Genomic DNA, 20,869 nt, shown 5'->3' with positions numbered 1-20,869 from the left:
TTGCCCAAACTACTGGGTATAGCTGGTAAGTTAGCAGTAGCAGGCAAATCAGTCACTTCTTTTTATGTGCTGCCTTGAGCTGCTGAGCTAATTGAAGAAGAGAGTAAGCCTCCTGTGGCCTGTGATGTTGCCATCAGAATTTGATGTGCCTGAAGGTCTTTAGTGACTTTAGCTCTCCTGTTAATGTAGGGTTAGCAGCTGTTTTTGAGCTTGGGAATGCTCTCCCCAACTCTGCCTTGGAGCAGAAGCAACTGTAGCCACAGGCCAAGGGAGTGACAGGTTGTAGAGAAGAGGAGAGTATTTTGTTGAGGTGAGGACCTAACTTTACAGTTCCTGCTTCCATTCCACTTTGGTGCCATCAAAAGTCATGTAGAGGTTCCAAGGCATGTGAAGCTTTGTTCTGCCTGAACCTCTAGCTTTCAGCAGACTAGAGCAAGCCTTCAGGCCCCTGGCCTCTACTGTGAGACTGCAGAGAAGCTTGGGGGATGGGCAGTGAGGCCTGCTCCTAGTGTTGGGGCATTGGTCTGAAACCCCGGTATGGGAGTTGGGAGCCCTGGGTCCTGTCGTTGCTTGCTGTGTGAGTCTCTGGCAGCCCTTTCCTCTTCCTGGGGCTCATTTTCCCTGGGTGGCTGTACTGTGTCTCCCCTTAGGTTTTCTGTCACCTTTGACAATCTGTGATTTTCACAGAAAGTGCTCTGGCAGCAAGGATGCATTCATTAGATTGAGGAGTATGACTTTTGAAGGGAAGCAGTTTATTTAGATTTTTCCCAGGCTATTTTTGGCTGCCTAATACAGAACCTGTGACTGAGCCGGTTCCAGATGGGTATTACCATGTTCTCTGTTGATGCCTCTGTGACTCAGGTGCCTGAGCACTTAGGATACTATAGTCAGATTGGGACATAGACTTACCGTAGGACTGGGAATTTGGGGAAGCTGCAGCTGCCTCAGGTGCTTGTAGTCAGCTGGACTCAAAGCCTGCCTCTAGTGCTTTAGAGTTTCTCTGGAATGTACTTCTGCCTCCCAGTCTGGTTTTTGATGGAATGGATTGAATCCAGGGATGGTATAAGTCTATATATACCCTCCCCAGAGATTCCAAAGTACTGTTGACCCTTGAACAACACTGGTTTGAACAGCACAGATCCACTTAACAGATTTTCCCCCCATGAATACAGTACGGTACTGTAAATATATTTAAATATATTTTCTCTTCCTTACAGTTTTCTTAACATTTTTTTCTATCTTTATGGTAAGAATACCATATAGAATACATATATAAAATATGCATTAGTCATCTGTTTATGTTACTGGTAAGATTTCTGGTCAACTACTCTTTGTAGTTAAATTTTTGGAGATTCAAAAGTTATAGGTAGATTTTCCACTGCATGGAGCGGGGGGGGGGACGGTAGTCGGTGCTTCCATCCCCTGTGTTGTTCAAGGGTCAACCGTATTTGCAGTTGGGTAGATAGGGGCGAGGAGACCCCATATTTCATGATGGCCTTCTCTACTTGCCTATCCCCCAGGTTCCTGTGGCCTGTGTATGTGGATGTTAAAGGATGGGCCCCCTCCCTTTGCACTCTCTTCCCCCCTCAGTAATGGAAGGCTATAAAATGTCTATTTACCCAAGACACCAGAATGACTCCTCTGTGGTTCCACTAATCTGGTGATTTGGTACTTCTCTGGTCTCTCAGGTAAATACAGATTGAGGCTTTTTATAAAGGCATATTATTTTCCTCATTAAATGTGTGTTTTGGCACATGCGTTATTTACCTGACCGACAGTAATGGCTACAGAGGAGCCGTTGGTGTCTGTTGTGTAAATACTCTGCACAGAGACCATCCTCCAGGGGCTGTGGCGCAGGCCTGTTTCTCCAAATCGGGCTGGCCCCATGGCAGTCCCTGTTTACCACTGTCCTGTCCCCACTGGGGGGCTGGTCCTTTCATTTTGAGGAAGGAATCATTTCTTTTCCTCCTTGCCATAGGCTACTTACTACCTTTATTGCTAGGAGAGGAAAAAGGGTGTCTGAAAATAAATGTGTATAAATCTTGGTCTCTGATGAAAGATGGTATGAAATACATAGAATCATAAACTGGTCCTTTTGAGTTCTGCCCCTTGACTAGATACTCAAAGTCCCAATTGATGATACAAGTTATATATAGGCTTATAGTCTACAAATCTGTGACTAACGTGTAAAGACAGTAATAGGAAAGGGGAATCCCTAAGATGCCACAGGGTGCAAGGCAGGTGGGAGGCCCCTGCAGGGCATGCAGGAGTGTTTCCTAAGGAGGCTCTAGTGGTGGCAGGAGTGCCCGGTGAGGTACCATTGAGTGGGGGCTCTTGCCTTGGAGACTTGATGCATTAAGGGCTGGCTTTTGCTAGTCTCCCTGCTGAAGGAGAGCATACAGCCTACCCTCCACGGGCAATGTGGAGAGATTGCACCCTCACATACCGTCTGTTCTCTCTCTCCCTTTATAAACCACATTGCAGCATATAGATTAAAAAAATCCTTTTTAAAAAGTTTGAAAGAGGGGCGCCTGGGTGGCTTAGTCGGTTAAGCGTCCGACTTTCACTTAGGTCATGATCTTGCGGTTCGTGTGTTCGGGCCCCGCGTCGGGCTCTGTGCTGACTGCCGGCTCAGAGCCTGGAGCCTGTTTCGGAGTCTGTCACTCCCTCTCTCTCTGACCCTCCCCTGCTCACGCTGTCTCTCTCTCTCTAGAAATAAATAAAACATTAAAAAAATAAAATGAAAAGTTTGAAATAGGCCAAATTTACATAAAAGTTGGAGTTATAGTACAAATAGTGGAACTATTTGACAGTTAATGCTGACTTAATGCCCCATCACCCTGAATACTTTGGGTGTATTTCCTACGTGCAAGGACATTTCTTACCTAATCACAATACAACCAGCAAAACCAGGAAATTAATATTGGCACCTTACCTCCTTATAATTGTCAAACCCCACTCAAGTTTGCCAATTGTCCCAGTAATGTTCTTTTATAGCAAAATGATCCAGTTCAGAATGTGTATTGCATTTAGTTACCAAGTCCCCTTAATCTCCTTTAGACTTTGCTCTGTAAAAGTTCCTTTACATTCATGACCTTGATACTTTTGAAGATTACAGGCTAGTTACTATGTAGACTGCCCCTCAGTTAGGGTTTGTTGGATATTTTCTCATGATTAGACTTAGATTATGCATCTTTGTCAGGAATATCACAGAAATGATGCTTTCTTCTCATTGCATCCTATCTTGTGGTACATGGTTTTCATTTACCCTATTCTTGATAATGTCCATTTTGGTCACTTGATTAAGGTGATGTCTGCCCGGTTTCTCCATTGTATCCTTACTTCCTGTTATGATTAATAAGCATTTTGTGAGGAGATAGTTTGAAACTATGTGAATATCCCTTATCAGACTTTAATTAGTAAATTTGTTAATTAAGTTGTATTTTATAGACTCATGGTTTCCTTTTTAATTTAATGCAATATAATCTATTAATATCATTATTCATTTGCCAGTGGGAGCCCCATTTAAGCCGGCTTCTGCATCCTTTTGATAAATTCCCATCAGGCTTTGAGCATTTCCTTGCTTTTTGGCCCTAAAACAAGATGTTCCAGACTCATCTTGTACTTTCCCTGCCACAGAATCAACCATTTATCCAAAGAGCTCTTGTTTTTCCACTGAAGAATGTTGTTAGAAGGCAACTGGGCACTAGGTGTGCTCATTGCTGCTGGAGTGTTGCTGCTCCCTGGCCCTTCAGTAGACGGAGCTAAAAAATATATGTGTGCATATATTTATATATTCATACTCATATTTACATTTAGCTTTATTTTTATGTATTATGTATGTTTGAAACCACGAGTTCACACTGTTGCATTCAATTTCAGTTTGATACCTTGGATTTTTTTTTCCTCTTTCCCTAGTTAAATTACATCCTCTAACAATGAGAAACCTGGTTCTCGTTACCCTTAGTATACATCCTTCTTTGATCAATCCCTCTGAATGTAACCAATCTCCCATTGTTGGCCATTGCTCTTTCCCTCTTGACTGCCTCTTTTACCCTGCCCATGACTCTCTGCATCAGACATGCCACCGTCTCCTCACCCCCTGCCATGCCCTCCACACCCCGCATGGACTCTGACATGCTACATCACATGTTCCTACCTCTGTACACTTGCCTTCCTTACTCTGCTTGGGCTCTGATACCCTCCACTCACACCCTCACCCCAAGACTCTTCTGCTCCTCCACTTCAACTCGTAGATACCTATCTTCCTCTGCCACAACTAATGGCTCTAAAACCATTAGATTGAATTTTTCAGGAAGGGAAGAGGAAGAGCTGCCCTTTGTTTCTTGACTCAAGTTGGACTTGAGTTTTAGAAGTAAGGGAAGTATGGAATCCAGTGATTACTGACATATGGAGGCCTGGTCTCCTATTGTCTATTCTCAAGACTTCCTACAAGAAAAACTTTTTGATGGGTGAAATCAGGTGAGAAGGCAAGGCCTGCAGGCAAGAGGCTTTTGGTCATCAATGTCTTGTTCGTGGAAGGGGATGGGGCACATACAGTATGCTATATGGGAGGTCTAGAGTATCTTGGGCATGGGGAGATTTTGATGTTACTCTCAGAGTTTGCCTTATGCATTAATTGGATTTATAGGCCCCGAATATGGGGATCTGGGCTTGGCCAGGTGGGCATAGCTCAATAGAGTGCTAACTCTAGTGGTAACTAACTACTTACTAGTAGTAGTACTAGTAAACTAATATTTATTGAGCCCTTATGTGCCAGACATTGATCTTAGTGTGTTATATCTGTCCTTTCATTTCATTCTCACTTAAGGAATAAGAGCTATTATATTTGTCATTTTACAGGTGAGGGTTTGAAGAACAGAGGTTGCCCAAAGTTCCATGGCAAATAAGTAGCTAAGCTAGGATTCAAACCAGGAAGCCCTACTTTAATCACGATGCTTAATTGCCTATAGTATTTGGCAAATGGCGTCTGGTTGACTGTATATGCTATATACACTATATATACATATTGATAGACATTAGGATTCTGGAAAGTCCTTATCCCCAGTCTGACTTCAAGGGGTTAGAGAAGAGTTCTAAGGCCCTGAGGGACTTTGGATCCAAACTCTAACGGATAATCTGAGCAGACTGGTGTCTCCCAGCTCAGCAAGGCTCCCAGTACTGTTCAGGGTAGGTGTTGCAAAATTATTTTGGATTCTGGCTTTCATAGGGATGTTGGCCTCTTTCCCTTTCCAAGGGATTCTGTAGTGAGATCCAAACTAGCCTTTGTCTACACTGAGCTGAGGAGTTTGGACTGTGTTTTTGAAATGCTGTAAAGGCATGGTGAAAGCAAGCACTGTGCTCTGTAGGATCCACTGAATAAACTTTTCAGTCTTAGCTCCTGAGAATCCTCATGGAATCTCACTACATGGATGGGGAAATTGAGGACCCACACTAGCATGTCTTGTAATAAATATGCAGGCAAGTTACTGTAGGACATTCAGTGAGTCAGGGCAGAGCCAGGAGGAGGAGTGATACTTGGCATTGTCCAGGTACACTCAGGTAGTAGTGACCTTATTGCTTCTGAGTGTGCTCTGGACCTCACAGACTACTACCCACTCAACCCTGCAGGAGGGGGCCAGTGCCCATTTGTAGCGTTTCAGAGGCAAGCTTTTGGCTCTATTAGAATGGGCTTCAGAAGGCATACACTATGTCCATTTCTGCATTGAGCAGTGAGATTTCTTGTTTGACTCTGAGGATTAAAGTTGAGGGAATTTAAATGTTGGGTGTAAGAGGGGTAAAAAACACAAAAATTCCGCTATGTTCCTTTTTTTTTTTAAAGGAAGCTTGAGTTATTTGTGAGTAAAACTTAGGCTTTGATTTTTATATTTAGTTAACCCTCTAAGGAACAGACATTCTGCAAATTTTAAGGGAAAACTTGAAAAGTGATTTGGATTTTTTTTTTTTTTGCACATGTTCACTCAGAAAACTTTACTAGACTTTTTTTTTTTTTTTTTAAAGCAATGCTCCCATTACTGCCACATCTGGGTTTTCTCTTTTTCTTCCCTATTTAAAAAAAAAATCCCACAGTCATTCAGAGCCTCTTGTAGTGAGTACGTCTAAAGGCAGCAAATGGGAAGGCCTGAGGCTGTTGCCAGGTGTGCTCTCCAGGCGTTATTCATTCCCCCAGGGTGCCACTTACTGGTGTGGGGGCTGGGGAGTCACCGCCAAGCTCCTCTGTGATTGGCCGTGTTCCATTTCACCTTGGGAGAAGGGAAGAGGGTATGTGGAGATGTAAGAGACATACTGGAAGGCCAGGGGCAAATGGTTTGTAATGGAGCTGAGCAGAGAATCTTGGGCATTTTCCACTGTTTGAGTCTCCTTAGCTCCCAAAACTGATGGTGCAGATGGGTCACCTCATGTTACTTTGGGAACCTTAGCTCTATGTTAACTGTTGCCACCTGAGAAATGACCACAGAATTTTTCTCTCTTCTCTCTTTTGAACTTTAGAGCTCCATTTAAAGATGAAGGCCAGCGTTGCAGGTTGTTTTGAGAAGGATCTTGGAGACTCAGAGCTGTCATAATGCTGCAGCGGCCAGTATTAGGGTCTTGAACTTCAGTAATAAATACTGCTGATTTAGAAAAGGGGCCCAGAAACACTGGGGAGTGGTTCGTGTTGTGTGACTATTCCTGAAGACCAGATGGGACAGGGCCACAGTGGGAGGGGAGTAACCCAGGCTCTTTGTTCTTNGTTTTAGATGCTTCTGGATGTTCAATGCTAGCACCTTTACAGACTGGAGCAGCTCGATTTTCTTCATATTTACTTTCAAGAGCAAGAAAAGTGCTGGGCTCCCACTTATTTTCTCCCTGTGGTGTTCCGGAGTTCTGCTCCATATCCACCAGAAAACTGGCGGCCCACGGCTTTGGCGCATCCATGGCGGCAATGGTGCCCTTCCCTCCCCAGAGGTATCACTACTTTTTAGTGCTGGACTTTGAGGCCACGTGCGACAAGCCACAGATTCATCCTCAGGTAACTGTTGCATCATTGCTTCAGAAAAGGTGGGGTGGGCAAGGAGGGAGGGAGGATAGTCTTGCTTTCTGGGTTCCAGAGGATCTTTCTCATGTCCTCCTGACTTTTAGCTACTCATCTGGAGGTCCTGCCTGGGAGGCCGGACTTGGTTCAGGTGTGCTAGGTAAGGTAGACCTGAGAAGTCTCTGGAGAGAACTGGGCATATTGTTTCTCTCTGGTCTCAGCCTTTGGGAATCAAAATATTTCCTTTGGTCCCATCCTTCCTCTCTCCTTTCCCTTCCCTCCTTCCTTCTCCTGCTATTGCTGCATGTTCTTTTAAGGAATACTGTGGTAGTCAGCTTCTAAAATGGCACCCGATGATCCTTGCCTCCTGATATTCATACCCTTGGTAGTTTCTCTCCCACACTGAATCAGAGCTAGCCTTGTGTAACCAATAGAACATCGAGGAAAGACATTGTGTGATTCTGAGGCCAAGCCATAAAAAGCACTGTAGCTCGCCTTGCTCTTTTGGATAGCTTGCTCTGGAGGAAACCAGCTGCCATGCATTGAGGACTCTCAAACAGCCTATGGAGAGGCGCATGTGTACAGGAACTGAGGTTCTTAGCTAAAAACCAGTACTAGCTTGCCATTCGTGTGTCTTGGTGCCGTCTTGAAAGTGAGTCTGCCAGCCCCAGTGGAGATCTGACTTCAGCCTCAGGAGAGACCCCAGGCCAAGTTGGTTAGCTGAGCCACTCCTGAATTCTTGGCTTGCAGAAACTGTGAGAGATAAGAAATGATTAGTGATGTTTTGAACCACTGAGTTTGGAGATGATGTGTTTTGCAGCATTAGATAACCTGAAGAAGTACAACTGTTGGTCTGTTAGAAAGGAACATTTCTTAGCTTCCTTTTTTTTTCTTAGTCATCAATTGTGTTCAGAGACTTTTTACAGACTTTTAAGGAAGTGCTACTAGGAAGCTTGGTTTAGCAGCAGAGAGGCACCTGTGCTTGCTGTTTGTTTGGGGGGAATGATTGGGAGCTGATGTGGCAGTTCATTGTAGTGTGGGGTCCTTTAGTATGCCCGGCCCTAGGACTGTAACTCTTCCCTGTGGGGCTGGGCTATTAGGTGAGTAATTTTGGAATGCTTAGGCATGTTAGTCTGGGAAAAGCTTTCAGTGGTAGGGTGGAGGGGGGATAAGGGGACTGTAGCATCAGGGACTTGGGAGGCTGAAAGAGTGGGGTCCATTCAAAGATATTGGGTTCATTTCTCATGGTTTTTTTTTTTTTTTTCCCATGAAGAGGTTCTATCTTTAGAATAATAGATTATTTTCCATAAAGCAGATGCCACCACCTTTTTTCCTTCCCCTTTCTCTCTCGTCTTTCCTATTCTCCTGTCAAGCAGTGGTCTGTCTTTGGGGGTATTGGAATCAGGCCTGTGGAGGCTTGGGAAGACAGGAGCAGGATGAGGAGAATGTCCGAGGGAAGGAACTTTGTATAAAAGGGAAGGAATATGGTTTGGGTGCTACCCGAGCCACCCGTAACTTTCTTAGCCTCTTTCTCCCAAAACTATTGGAGATTCTGTGGTGAGTGTGCCTGGGTGATGGGGTGGGAACTTGGGTTACATAGATTCTCTCAGGTTAGGAATAAGGGATCCATATCCTGACATACCCTATAATTTCCCTTAGATGCAGATTCCAATTACTCCTAGTGGGACAGGAGTCTAAAATTGAAGACATCCCTCTTGTGTATGATTCATCCCTTTTCTGAACTCTCATGATCACTTGGCACCTCTTTTATGGCTTTTTCTACATTCTGCTTTCTGGCACATGCCTATGTATATTTATTTCTGAACTTTTCAGTTAGATTATAAGCTCAGATAATTATGTAGCTCTGTTCACTTGTCCAACAGAGGGTCCTGTCAGTGTTGTTGAAGGTAAAGCCTGATTCATGCCTGAGTTTGGTCTGTCAGTATCACCTTTCATCTCTCTTTCAAGGGCATTGTTCTATTTATTTATTTATTGCAATGCTGAAGATATAATGCAATACAGGTTTAAATCCCTCGTATTACCAACTTCCCACCCAGACTTAGGCACCACAGCCTTCCTGACCTAGGCTGAGGTAGGACTTCATGCCGTTTACCAGGATCTGGGCCTGATTAAAGATTATCTCCAGAATCAATGAACCCTGATGATGTGATTCCAAGGGCACTTAAAGAATTGGCTGCCCTGGTTCATTATTAGAAAGCATTAGCTGTTGCTTTAGAGAACTCAGGAAGAAGCATTTGCTGTCTTGCTTATCTTTAAAAGGTGAATACGAATGATCTTGGAAATTATAGACCCGTTAGTTTACTGTGATTCCAGAGAAGATACTTGACCTGATCGTCAGATAATCAATCAGCAAACAGCTAGAAGAGCATAGGGTACTGAGTAATAACTTACATGCGTTTGCGAAGAAGAGCAAATCCTGTCAGATCAATCTAACTTCTTGCTGTGACATAGTGATGGATTTGAGTGGATCTGGGGTAAGTGATAAATGTAATGCATCTCTACTTCATTAAGCCTCCACAATGCCGTGATCAACAGGTAGGAAGGTGAGTTTGGGGCCAGGCAGCTCTGTTGGACTACCTATTGGACCATTCTCAGGAAAGGAATGGGTAGTGCAGAAGTGATTTGAGACTTGTTGTTTGTGACAGCTTAGAGCCTCTCTCTCTCTTTTAAAAAAAACCTTCCATAAAGTTTGCAGATAGCAGGATCCTGACAGGATTAAGAGGAATTTTGGAAGATGCACTGGAGAAAGTGACAGTCCCACGTAGGACAGAGTCCTTCCAGTGAGGTCATCATTAGAGCCTCTGTGCTATTTAGGTCTTTCAGTCAGCAGGGGAAGTGGAGAAGTTGGAAAAGCTCAGGATAAAGTTATTAGGTGCACAAAAGTAGGACTTAGAAAAGAAATTGAATATGGTTTTGGTGACTGATTTCTTGTCCAGACTAAATAAATTCATCATATGGGAAGTAGTTGTTTGTTTTTTAATGTTTATTCATTTATTTTGAGAGAGAGAACAAGCCTGTGTTGGGGAGGGACAGAGAGAAAGGGAGAGAGAGAATTCTAAGCAGGCTTCACTCTCTCAGCCCTGAACTGACCCAGTGCAATGCAGGCCTCGATCCCACAAACTCCAAGATCACAACCTGACCTGAAATCAAGAGTTGGTTGCTAAACCAACTGAGCCACCCAGGCGCCCCAAAAGAAAAATGAATTTAAATGGAAACAGGAAAGATTGAGATTTGGGATGAAAATGAAAATGAACTCGTATAAGAGACAGGAAAAGGACTAGAAGATGGGCTGCAAGTTGAATCAACCCTCCCTAGTCCTCTCTCAGAATGGACTACCCACTTGGCAGAGATGCTTTCTGGGCACGGTTTGCATGCCTCCTGCATGGGCTTAGGAATGAGTCAGATCCATCCCGGGTCTCCTGCCTAGCTCCCAGTTGCTTTCAATACTCAAGACCTCTACATTGTACATTTCTGATCCTTATGGGAATGTGCCATTACCCGTTGGGGTGTAAGAGGCAGAAACAAGTTTGGGCCCAGGATCTCTAGATGTTTGGCATGGGGTTCATTTTTCTGATCTGTCTCTGGTCTTCAGAAGTCCCTGAATCAGCTTATTGGGACTGTCCTAAAGGAATGGCACGGTGAAAACTAACAAGTGTAAACTCTGTTATACTTGGGTGAGTAACAGCATTGGTTATAAACATGGTAAAACATCTGGTATTTCCCATTTATTATCATTTTTGCTGTTTATTCTTGTACTTTGTTCAGCTGGGTGAAACTGGAGTGGTCTGTTTGCCCATAAAAGGCTTCACTTTCTGGTTTTTACACTCTGTGTTTTACATTTTGATTCAGATTAACATGACAGATATTGGCTGAATATGAGACTTTTACATTTGAAAACATTTTTTCACTTAAATGTTAATTTAGGTGGTTTAAATTGCTTTAGAGACTCTAAATTTGAGAAATACAATTCCTTTCTTGCTTTAGGAATTGTTTCCTGATAGGGAAGTAGGTTTTTATCTGGTTTAGGAGAATCCGGACTCCTTTGTCCTGGCTAGCAGGAGTTCATGTTGCTCATTTTGGTGTGGATATGCATGGAATAATGGTGGTTGTGACCCTAAGGCCCAGGAAGCAGCCTGAAAGCTTTGGTGGGATCTTTAATTGTCCATCTTTAACCTGGGGGCAAGTCCTCTCACCACCTCAGTATTCAGAAAGGAACAAAAGCAAATGTAAGTGAGGACAATGAGGTATTGGCCACAGCATGTGGAGAGAAGGAAGTAACCTTGGCTATCCGGATGGCCAAGGAGAGGGCAGCCCATCTCTCCTAGTCTGGGGAGCCAAGTCCTGGCTGCTGCCTGCCCTGCCTCCCTGAGTTCCCTCTGGCCAGCCATCAGGCTCTGGGGGTGTAGTCTTTTTTCTCACTGATCTGCAGCAGCCCTGTCGACGGTTTTCCTTCTCATCTGTATTCAAGTGCCCATAACTTGGGAGAAAAATGACCTTTGGGGTCGAGGTTTTCTAGTGTTTGGTCTTTGTCCTCAGGGACTTTTTTTTTTTTTTTTTAGGAAACCTCGAAGAAACTCCATCTGCATTTTGAGTTAGAACTATGAGTAAAGGAGTCTCTTTTTTATAGAAGATTGTCCAGATGCTGGTTTATTTGGGGAGGACAGGGTGGGGGGGAGATTAATAGTGACAGGAGAAGGAATAATATAGAAGAGGCATTTGGAGGATTTCAGTATGACTTAGAGCTGGTACATCATTATTAGTCCTTTGTGAGAGAGACATTTTGGAAAACTTTACAGGAAATTGGTTAAGATCCCTACAAATCAAACTATATTGATTCCCTTCTNCGCCAAATCCGGTATGCACACATGCACACCACTCTTACTGTGTGCCACCTTTCTCTCTGCTCTTGGTTCCTGCACACTCCCAAGTGGACAGAAAGGCAGTCCCCTAGAAAGAACCCACCCTTCCCTTCCCATTCACTTGTCCTAGTCTCAGCCCCTCCAAGTAGGAAGGGTCCAGCCAGGCTTTTTATTGCAAGGGCCCAGTTGTTGGGTTGTGGTCCATCTGCCTGTGGCCCCAGTCAGCCTGCATTTTTTTTTCTGTACAGACAGGCGAAGGCGCTGACGCTATTCTTCTAAACTGGGAAATGAAATGCAAAACCGACGTTAATGTAACATTATGGTTGAGATTAAATGCACCAAAATCAGGAAATTCAAAGTTATGCTTCCCACAGCAACTATAACTCAGCCTCATCTGGCGTGTGTAGTATTTTGTGTTAGTGCGGATGGTGTTATATGTTAAGACATTAAAGTTAACACCATAAGCAGAGCACAAAATGCTTGAGGGGGCTGAGTTATGACGACTGTGTGAGCTGTAAGTGTTCTTGCACAGGCTCCCGACTCCTGGTATAATTTTTCCCTTGCACATCAGACCAATTATTGCCTTTCTTTTTAGTTATATCTCTGCCTTAACACGCCTTTTCTTCCAGGGTCACCATAAATGAATTCCTCTATTGGTGGCCAGTGATGGTGGTGGGAATGGGACAGCCCACTAGGCCCTTTTGTCCCTTTTGTTGTTGCCTCCATAAAAGTGGTGCTTCCCCCTCCACCTCCAAAAGCCCCCCCCCTCCTTCACTGGCTGCTGTTTCCTGGTGGTCCCTCATAGGGATCCCCACCCCCACCTCCCCACCATCCCTTCCCTCTGTCACTGTAGCTCCTCACAACCACTCCCTGAATGGGAACAAGCATTTGCTGTGTTCAGGTCTTGGCCCTGTTGTAACTTGACGTGAAAGCCGAAGGGCCCTTCTTTATTTGCAGCAGACATAGCAAATGTAGAAGTAAAATATACATCCTGGGGAGTGGACCACCGATGCATGGTGGTGCTGCCTTATGTGTTTGGCATAGCAGAGGTACAGATCGAAGTGGGTTTATTTGCTCTATTCAGACTGCTTCTCTACCTCAGGGTTTATACCTTTAAGCTGCTGTGGTGTGTAGTTAGGACTATGGAGTTGCCTGGGGGTAGGACCAGGAACTTTCCTTGGGGAGCATTGGGTCATTGGTAACAAAATCACCACATAATTTAGTACAAATCAGGAAACCTCCCCCTAGCCTCTTATTATCCTGGTGGCCTCCCCAGGGCTGAGACAGCTGTTGGAATGCAGATTTTGTTAGACACTGGGCTAAGGTTGGTGGTGGGGAAGAGTTCTAAAGAATAGGGCCATTGATGAATGATGAATGAAATCAGGGACTGTAAATGAACAGTGACACTGAGCTGCCCTTTAACCAAATAAGCAAAGGAATGGGAAGGACCTCATTGTAACCACCTTAGAGGCAATGCAAAGACCTCTCTTTACTCTCGGGGTAGTAACTTCAAGCTCCGTATTAGATGCTGGGGACATAGAAACAAGTAAGAAATGATTCCTACCCTCAAGGAGCTCGTAGTCTAGGAGGGTAGGCCTACATGTAACCACTGTTAAGCATTTGATTACATCATGTAGGTAAGTACTTGGTGCACTGGGGGCTCAAAGAAGGGGAATGATCAACCTTGCTTACAGTGTGGAGGAGAGGTCGCATGGGCTTCATGTTAAGAGAAATTTAGGAGATCTAAGAAGGCCAAGTTGGCCTGTGGCCTCTGAGAACTTTTGTAGCAGGAATGAAAGAAAGTGCTCACAGAGTAAGCCAGGATGAATTGGCCTAAGTCTGAAAAACTGACCTGGATTGCAGGGTCATTTGTGAGAGTGCTGAAAATGAGAAAGAGGGAGAATGAAGCCTTTGAATGTGGCAAATACTTCACTGTTTGGTTAGTAGGATTACCTGTATTGCTTATATGGCATTTCTCACATTAAAGCTAGCAGGTATTATTGGGATGTTGTGAGAGTGTAAAGGCCAGAAGAGGTTTAAGAGAATTTTAGCCAATACAGTGTGGGTAAAAAGGTAAGGGTCAGCATATAAATATGTAAGCTGAGGAAAAAAAATATACGAGCTGAAGCTCTGAGTCCCTGAAGGCCTTGGTTAGGAGCTAACCTAGCTGCTATTGAAGGTAGAACATTGTTGGGCTACTTGGCCTTTTGGGAAAAGCAAGGGCTAGAGAATGACATGGCATCTCCCTCTGACCTCCAAAAGTATTGGCGGTTTGGGTTTGGATCTACTAGACCCACCATCCACAGACCAGAGAGGTTTAGACCCTTCACACAGACAAACAGCTGGCTGACTAACACTGAGGGATGTGATGGAAGGATTAATGAAAAGATAGGTAGACTTAGGTAACAAGAGAAATGTGCTAGAGCAGAGGTGACTGGAGGGCATCAGTTGGGAGGGGTGGTGAGCTCTCCCTCTGAGCTGCAGCAACAGGTACATAGCCACAGGGTGAAAAAAGCAGGTAGTTTGGGATGGAGTAGTGGAGATGTGAAATCCAAGCTAAGTCCATAGGCTTCACTTCTCCCTGCCTCCATCTTGTCTTGTTTTTCTTCTCTCCAATATTGATTACATTTCTTGCTTTGTAGACTGATCCCAGTTGTTTGACATGAGGAAACTGATATTAGGAGATGCTTTCTCCATCTCTTTGTCTAGTTGGGGAAAAGCATCCTGCATCATTTTGATTAAGATGCCATTGAGGTGACTATTTTTTATTCTCTTATCCTGGGTGTTCACAATACTTAAAAAACCCCCACAGCTATACATTTATGTGATGAGTTTTGAGCTCTAGCTGTGAAAATTGAGTCCTAGCCTAAAAGCCTGAAACAAGAGTATTCCCAGATTGACGCTAGCGCCCTGGGCTGGCAGGTCTGCAGCAGAAGGGTGAGCAAGCTGGAACAAGCAGAGAAGGGTTTGTGTGTATAGAGTGCTGCCATGGGCAAAGGCCTGTTAGGTGCTGAGAGAATCAGAAAGAAGGTAAGTAGACTCTGGAGGGAGAGACAGACATCAGCGAGGCTTTTAATTTGATGTACAGGTGCCTTGGAATAGGTTGCTGTTTTGGTCCTATCCCTGTATGTAGTGGCTAGGGGGGAGATCTTGGTCTGTGGGCAGCAAAACAGATCTGTTAAATGAGCAGTGCAGTTCTGTTCAAGTGATGTAGTCAGTGAGTGTCTGGTCCTAGGAAGTCCCTTTCACCCAAGGTTTGGTCTGAAGGCTAAATGCTAGTAGAAGCTCTTATTTGGAGATGCTGATGTTGCTGAAAGGAAAGGAGTGTACCAAGTCCACGGTGAGGCTGGGGGCAAAGTTGGTGAGCCAGAAGAGGAAGTATGAAGGTATTGTTGAATGGAATAGAAGAAACAGATGTTGCAAGCTCTGGGATTGGAGGGAAATGTGTTCCAAGGGGTTAAAAATGGATGTGGGGAACCTGATTAAGAGGCATTCTTTGAAAGTGATGTTAGTAGGTTGGACTAAGGAAGTGATGGTAGTGATGGAGAGAAGAAGNATGAGCTTGAGACCCATGCTTTTAAGTAGCTCATAGCTCCTTTGGATACTGGTGGGCTCCTAGAAGTCAGTGGTGCTGAGAGATTTGGCAAGGAGGAAAGGCGGAACCTATGATTGTTATAAATGGGGTGCTCTGAACTGAGGATCTATACCAAGGACATCTGATAAGGTGAATTTGTAGGATCTTTTTGATGAATTTGTTTGGTCATTGGCCTATGAGAGGTAGGTAGTGATGATTAGGTACTTGGATGGTAACTTGGAATCTTGTTCTCCAAAAGTGTGATAGAAACTGAGAGCCATGGCTTGAGATTGTGGTGTGTGGAAATGGAGTCCAGGGACTCTGTCTGCATTGTTCACGGGTTTTTTGTTTGTTTGTTTGTTTGTTTTTCCATTGCTAGTAGCATTTGAATGAAAGGCCACCTGATAGACTGGAAGGGATTGGTAGTTATTTGGGGATGGAGAAAGTAGGGACTGAAGAATGGGATATGAAACATGCCATTTTGATCAGGTATACTTTCACTAGAAAGGTAAGTGACTAGAGAAACAAGGCCAGGGGTAGGCCTTAAAAGGAAGTTCATGGTGGTTGGTTGATGTTGGTGAGGAATTCTCAGCTTGGTGCCTCAGGATACTGTGAGAATTGGCTGGGATCCTGTTCCAGATCTGTGGCCACAGTTAGGTCTTTCTCCAGAAGTCTTCATAGGAGAAGTATCCAGTTCTGCTTTTTGATTCATTTGGACAGAAGGAAGGTAATTTTCTGGAGAGCATAGTATGAGTGCTTTTTGGGTCGCTGATGCCCCAATCTTGACAGTATTTGTCAAGAGAGCAGACATTGTCCTGAAAGACCTCTTGCTGGCTCCCTAACAGACAGGTGCCAACTTCCTCAATAAAGTTCTGGGATGAGACATGCCAGTTTTTCTCCCTTGGATTGTGGCAGCAAGGAGATGAAATTTCTGTTGCCAAAGGGCCAGGAGTGGTTGGCAGATCTAAAGGGCTTGTCCCAGGTGCTTGAAAGTGGGCCAAGTAAGGGTTTGATCTGAGAAAGGAACTGAGACCTGTGGCTTGGATTCTCACTTGGTCAGTATATTTGTGATCAGGATTTGTTTCATAAATGTTCTAGACTATACCTTTGTTATTCAAAGTGTGTTCTAACAGCCAGCAGCATCCTCATCATCTAGGAGGTTGTTAGAAATGCAGAATATCAGGCCCTACTCCAGCACTAAATAGGATCTGTAATTTGACAAGATCTTTGGATAATTTGAAGTCTGAGAAACACTGCTGTAGTCTAAACCAATGGTTCTCAAACATTAGCAATCAGAATTATGATCAGAATCACCTGGAAAGTTGGTTAAAACACAGATTGCTGGCCCCACCCTCAGGGTCTCTGATCCAGAGTCTGGGGTGGAGGCCAGGAATTTGTGTTTCTAATAAAATCCCAAGTGAGGGGATGCTCCCTGTGAGGGAACATGCTTTAAGAACCACTGACCTACCTCCCTAGCTTTTTCGTCTATAAAATAGGACAGTGATTCCTGCCTGCCTTACGAAGATGTAGGATCAAATGAGCCAATGTGTGAGAAAAGTGTTCAGTTCATTGCAGGCAGGATGTCAATCTGTGTATTGCTTGCTTCATGGTCAGTGATTTAAAAAATCTGTCATGCTAGCACAACTGTTTCCCTGTCCTGGCTTCTGGCCAGCAGCTATGGACAGAGAACAGGGAATCTATGAAGCACCCCATGGGAATACAGTCTTCCATGAAGAGACTAGCAGTCCCTTCAGGAGCAGGTCCTCCTGAAGCCCAGCCAGCTTCTCAGGTCTCCTCCCCAAGTTGCCTGACCAGAGCCTCTGTCTTCCTGAGGGCGCCTGGGCCTGTCTTGCTCACCTGTTATCCCAAGGTAGTGGATCTTTAGTGCAGTATTTGTGCTGATTGGGAAAATGGCCTTTGTCTAACCAAGCCTCTGATTTTATCTTAGGATACTGAGTACGTTACATGACTTTTCCTCACCTTACTGGTTGATTAAATGAACAGACATTGACTGCATGTGCCCAAGTCCCATATTGTGGACTCTGGACCTCCAGAGTAAGGGAAACTGAGGTAGGGGTTATTCTGATGAGAAGCAATATAGCATAATGGTTCAGACCATAGAATGGTCCAGAGCTGGACTCTGGATTTGAGTCTAGTTCCACCACCTACTAATGGTATGACTTGCCTTGGGCAAGTTAATTGTACTCTTTATGCCTTAGTTGGCCTATTGCCAAAAGGGGGTTAATAGTAGCACCAATCTCAGGATGCCTGGGTGGCTCAGTCGGTTAAACATCCTACTCTTGATTTAGGATCAGATCATGATCTCATTGTTCGTGAGTTCAAGCCCTGCATTGGGCTCTCTACTGTTAGTGTGGAGCCTGCTTTGGATCCTCTTTCCTCCTTCTTTGACCCTCTCCCACCACACTCTTTCTCTCTCTCTCTCTCAAAAATAAAGAAACATTTAACATTTATAAAAAAATATATATTAGCACCAATCTCATAGGACTGTTGGGAGGATGAGATATAGAGAACAGTGCCTGACATGTAATAGCTATAGGAGTTAGTTCTTATGAGTAGAATTAGTACTAGTAGTATTCTTACTCATGGCTTCCTTGCAAGTTATTGGGAAATAGTGGGCAGCTGGGAAGTAGGCCCTGCATTGGGAAGCATAGAGAAAGCCTTTAAGCCCTCCATCAACATAGTGGGTAGAGCTTAGGCACCACCCAGAGAGATTTTTTTTTTTCCCTCCACTGAAACAGTAAGTTAGACTTGGCACCTTCCACTTTCATGCCCTCCCTTAGTGCTACCTCTGGAGGGCCTCTCCTGCATACAACCCCAAGATTTGCTTCAATTAATTTTATGACAAATACGTATACAAGTAGCTACAAAGAAATCATTTGCTCGTTTGCTGCCCTAAAGGGTCAGCTTCACAGAGGCCACTAATATCTGCAGTTATTTACAGTTGAGTATGTAAAAATGCTTGAACTGAGGCTGGTCCAGAGTCATGTAAGGTAGACACATGGATGCACACTACTGGGTGAGGATGCAGTTTTGAAAACTTTTGGTCTCCTTAATTTATTGGTATTATGTTTTTTTCTTAATTCAGATTTCAGTAAAAGTAAATTATAAATCACTCTGCACACTGCGCCTCCGCCCCCCAGTAAAGAATAGCAGTGTCTATTTTCAGCCTCTTTTCTACATTTTAATTGCTTTGGGGTCTATGGGGATAGTGAAAAGGGACATGTAGGTGAAAAATCAGCCTTTTAAAGCTCTGATTTTTTACCCTTCCTTGTCCTGAAACTTCGAGCATCAGCTCTCATCTGTCAAAGTGTAAATCAGCAATTAAAACCCAAACAGCCAAATGCCAAAGATGACCCGAAGCACAAAGCAACTGACAAACAAGTCCGGACAAATCGACGGGTAATTTATAAGCTTTGCCCTAAAATCTAATTATTTGGCAATTCGAATTTGCAGCCAGCCAGGGCTCGGCAATAAATTTAACCCGCCATAAATTATTTAGGAGCAGGCTGTGGTGTAAATCAAAACCACGAGTGTTTGTTTAAGAAATAAGCTCCTTGTGCATAAAATGTCTTTTTTTTTCCCCAAGGGAGAAACTGTTAAGCAAACCGTGCCCTGTGCGTTGCCCATTGCAGTCCTCACTTCCCCCTCTCAGCTTCCCCTCTTCCCTGTGGCCAGGAGGCTCCTTGATCCCTTAGAGGAAAGCCCACCTTTACATGGGACTTGTAACCAAAAACCAAGTATTTGCATAAAACTCATGTTTTTGCCACATACTGCTTTTTCTACCTTGTGGTGTGATGTTGCTTTTGGATTTATCAAACCTTTTTGTGCACATCCTGGAATTTTCTTTAGAGGATGGAGGGAAGGTATAGATTAGTTAGTACCATCTGTAAATTGAAGGAATGCTAGTTCCTAGGTTGAGAAGAAGAAACCATGAAAAACGATCTGCTGATTCCCTTATTTCAGTCAGGACCATAGAACCATCAGTTCAGGCAAAGGAGAACCTGTCTTTGAAGAAAAAAGAAAAAAGGTCTCTAAGAACACTACACTTCTGTCCCATTGTCAAGAAATTCCAGCAGTCTAACCTAAGTCCCTTCTGCTTAAAATCCTTCTGTTGTTCTATCTTCAAATATAATCATATCACTGAAGACACTTTAGTTGAAGGGAGTTTGAATACCCTGAAAGCAACCTACACATTTATTTCTTGTAATCTACTGATTGTAGGTGTGAAATTTCACTTGAAACGCTATTGCACTTTGGTCCTCAGTTTATTAAGATGATCTCTGGCGTTCCTAGTTGAACAATTAGAAACCAGATGTATCTAAAACCTTGGCGCCAACTTAAACCTCTGCTCAGTTAAAAAGGTAAAAGAATATATACTTGGTGCTTCCTTTTTATCTGTCTTTCCTCCCCTTAAAAAAACAAAGTTTTGCTGTTGGCATTTTATTTAGGGAGACAGTAGATACAGTAGGTTTGAAACCATGGATACTTGGGAAAATCCAAGTTCTGAGGCTTTTGTCCTGAGTTATCAAGTTGTGGCTAGTTCCCATCCACCATCAGCAGACCAGCTTTCTGAGTCTCTCATGCTCCACCTTTGGACAGCCTAGTGGTGCAGGTAGCTTGTGGACAGTGTAGGGTGACTAGATGTCCCATTTTTAGCTCTGAAAGTTCTGTGTTCCAGGAAACCCTTGATCTGGACAGACAGAAAACTGAGACATTGGTAGTTCATAGCAGCTGAGGGAAGATGGGAAGCTACTTATTTTTTTTTTTTAATGTTTTATTTATTTCTGAGAGAAAGAGGGAGAGAAAGAGAGAGTGAGCAGAGGGTCAGAGAGAGAGGGAGACAACAGAATCTGAAACAGGTTTCAGGCTCTGAGCTGGCAAGAGAGAGAGAGAGCGCGCGCGCACGAGCGAGCTGGGGAGGGTCAGAGAGAGAGGGAGACACAGAATCTGAAACAGGCTCCAGGTTCTGAGCTGGCTGTCAGCACAGAGCCCAATGTGGGGCTCAAACCCACAAACCATGAGATCATGACCTGAGCTGAAGTTGGACGCTTAACTGACTGAGCCACCCAGGTGCCCCTGAGAGGCCACTTAAAGATGAGAGACAGGAAGTGCTTTGGGGTGTTCTGTGTCTGGGTTTGAATCTTGGCTTCACCACCTACCATGTTTGTCACCTTCAGTAGATCACATCACCTCCGTGGTCCTGTGAAGAGCTCTGTAAAAGCAGAAGTGTTCTGTTAGAGCCATGTGCTTGGCTTCTGTCTTGCCATTTATCTGCCCTTTCACACGTTACTTACCAAAGTGGAGAGAGCCAGGTCTGCATGCGAGAACGGAGCTTGTGGCTCCTGGCTCCCACCCTCCCCG

The 20,869-nt window shown here is 44.1% G+C and overlaps 1 protein-coding gene across 5 annotated transcripts in view; it reads left to right on the top strand.

The window, feature by feature from the left end:
- Positions 1-20,869, top strand: part of ERI3 (ERI1 exoribonuclease family member 3) — a 128,601-nt gene that overhangs the window by 8,040 nt on the left and 99,692 nt on the right. For 3 of the 5 annotated variants that reach the window (XM_077752071.1, XM_077752068.1, XM_077752067.1), the window contains exon 3: positions 6,753-7,030. The exons of the other annotated variants lie outside the window; for them this stretch is intronic. In XM_077752071.1, coding sequence (XP_077608197.1) covers positions 6,776-7,030 — 255 coding nt within the window. In that variant the 5' untranslated portion in view covers positions 6,753-6,775. The remainder of the gene's footprint in view (positions 1-6,752; positions 7,031-20,869) is intronic. 5 annotated transcript variants of the gene reach the window in all.

The sequence above is a fragment of the Crocuta crocuta genome, unplaced genomic scaffold (assembly GCF_008692635.1).
Source record: "Crocuta crocuta isolate KB4526 unplaced genomic scaffold, BGI_CrCroc_1.0 scaffold367, whole genome shotgun sequence".
Classification (NCBI taxonomy): Eukaryota; Metazoa; Chordata; class Mammalia; order Carnivora; family Hyaenidae; genus Crocuta; species Crocuta crocuta.
The sequence above is the reverse complement of the archived record's forward strand: the minus strand, read 5'-3'. Positions and strand labels throughout refer to the sequence as shown.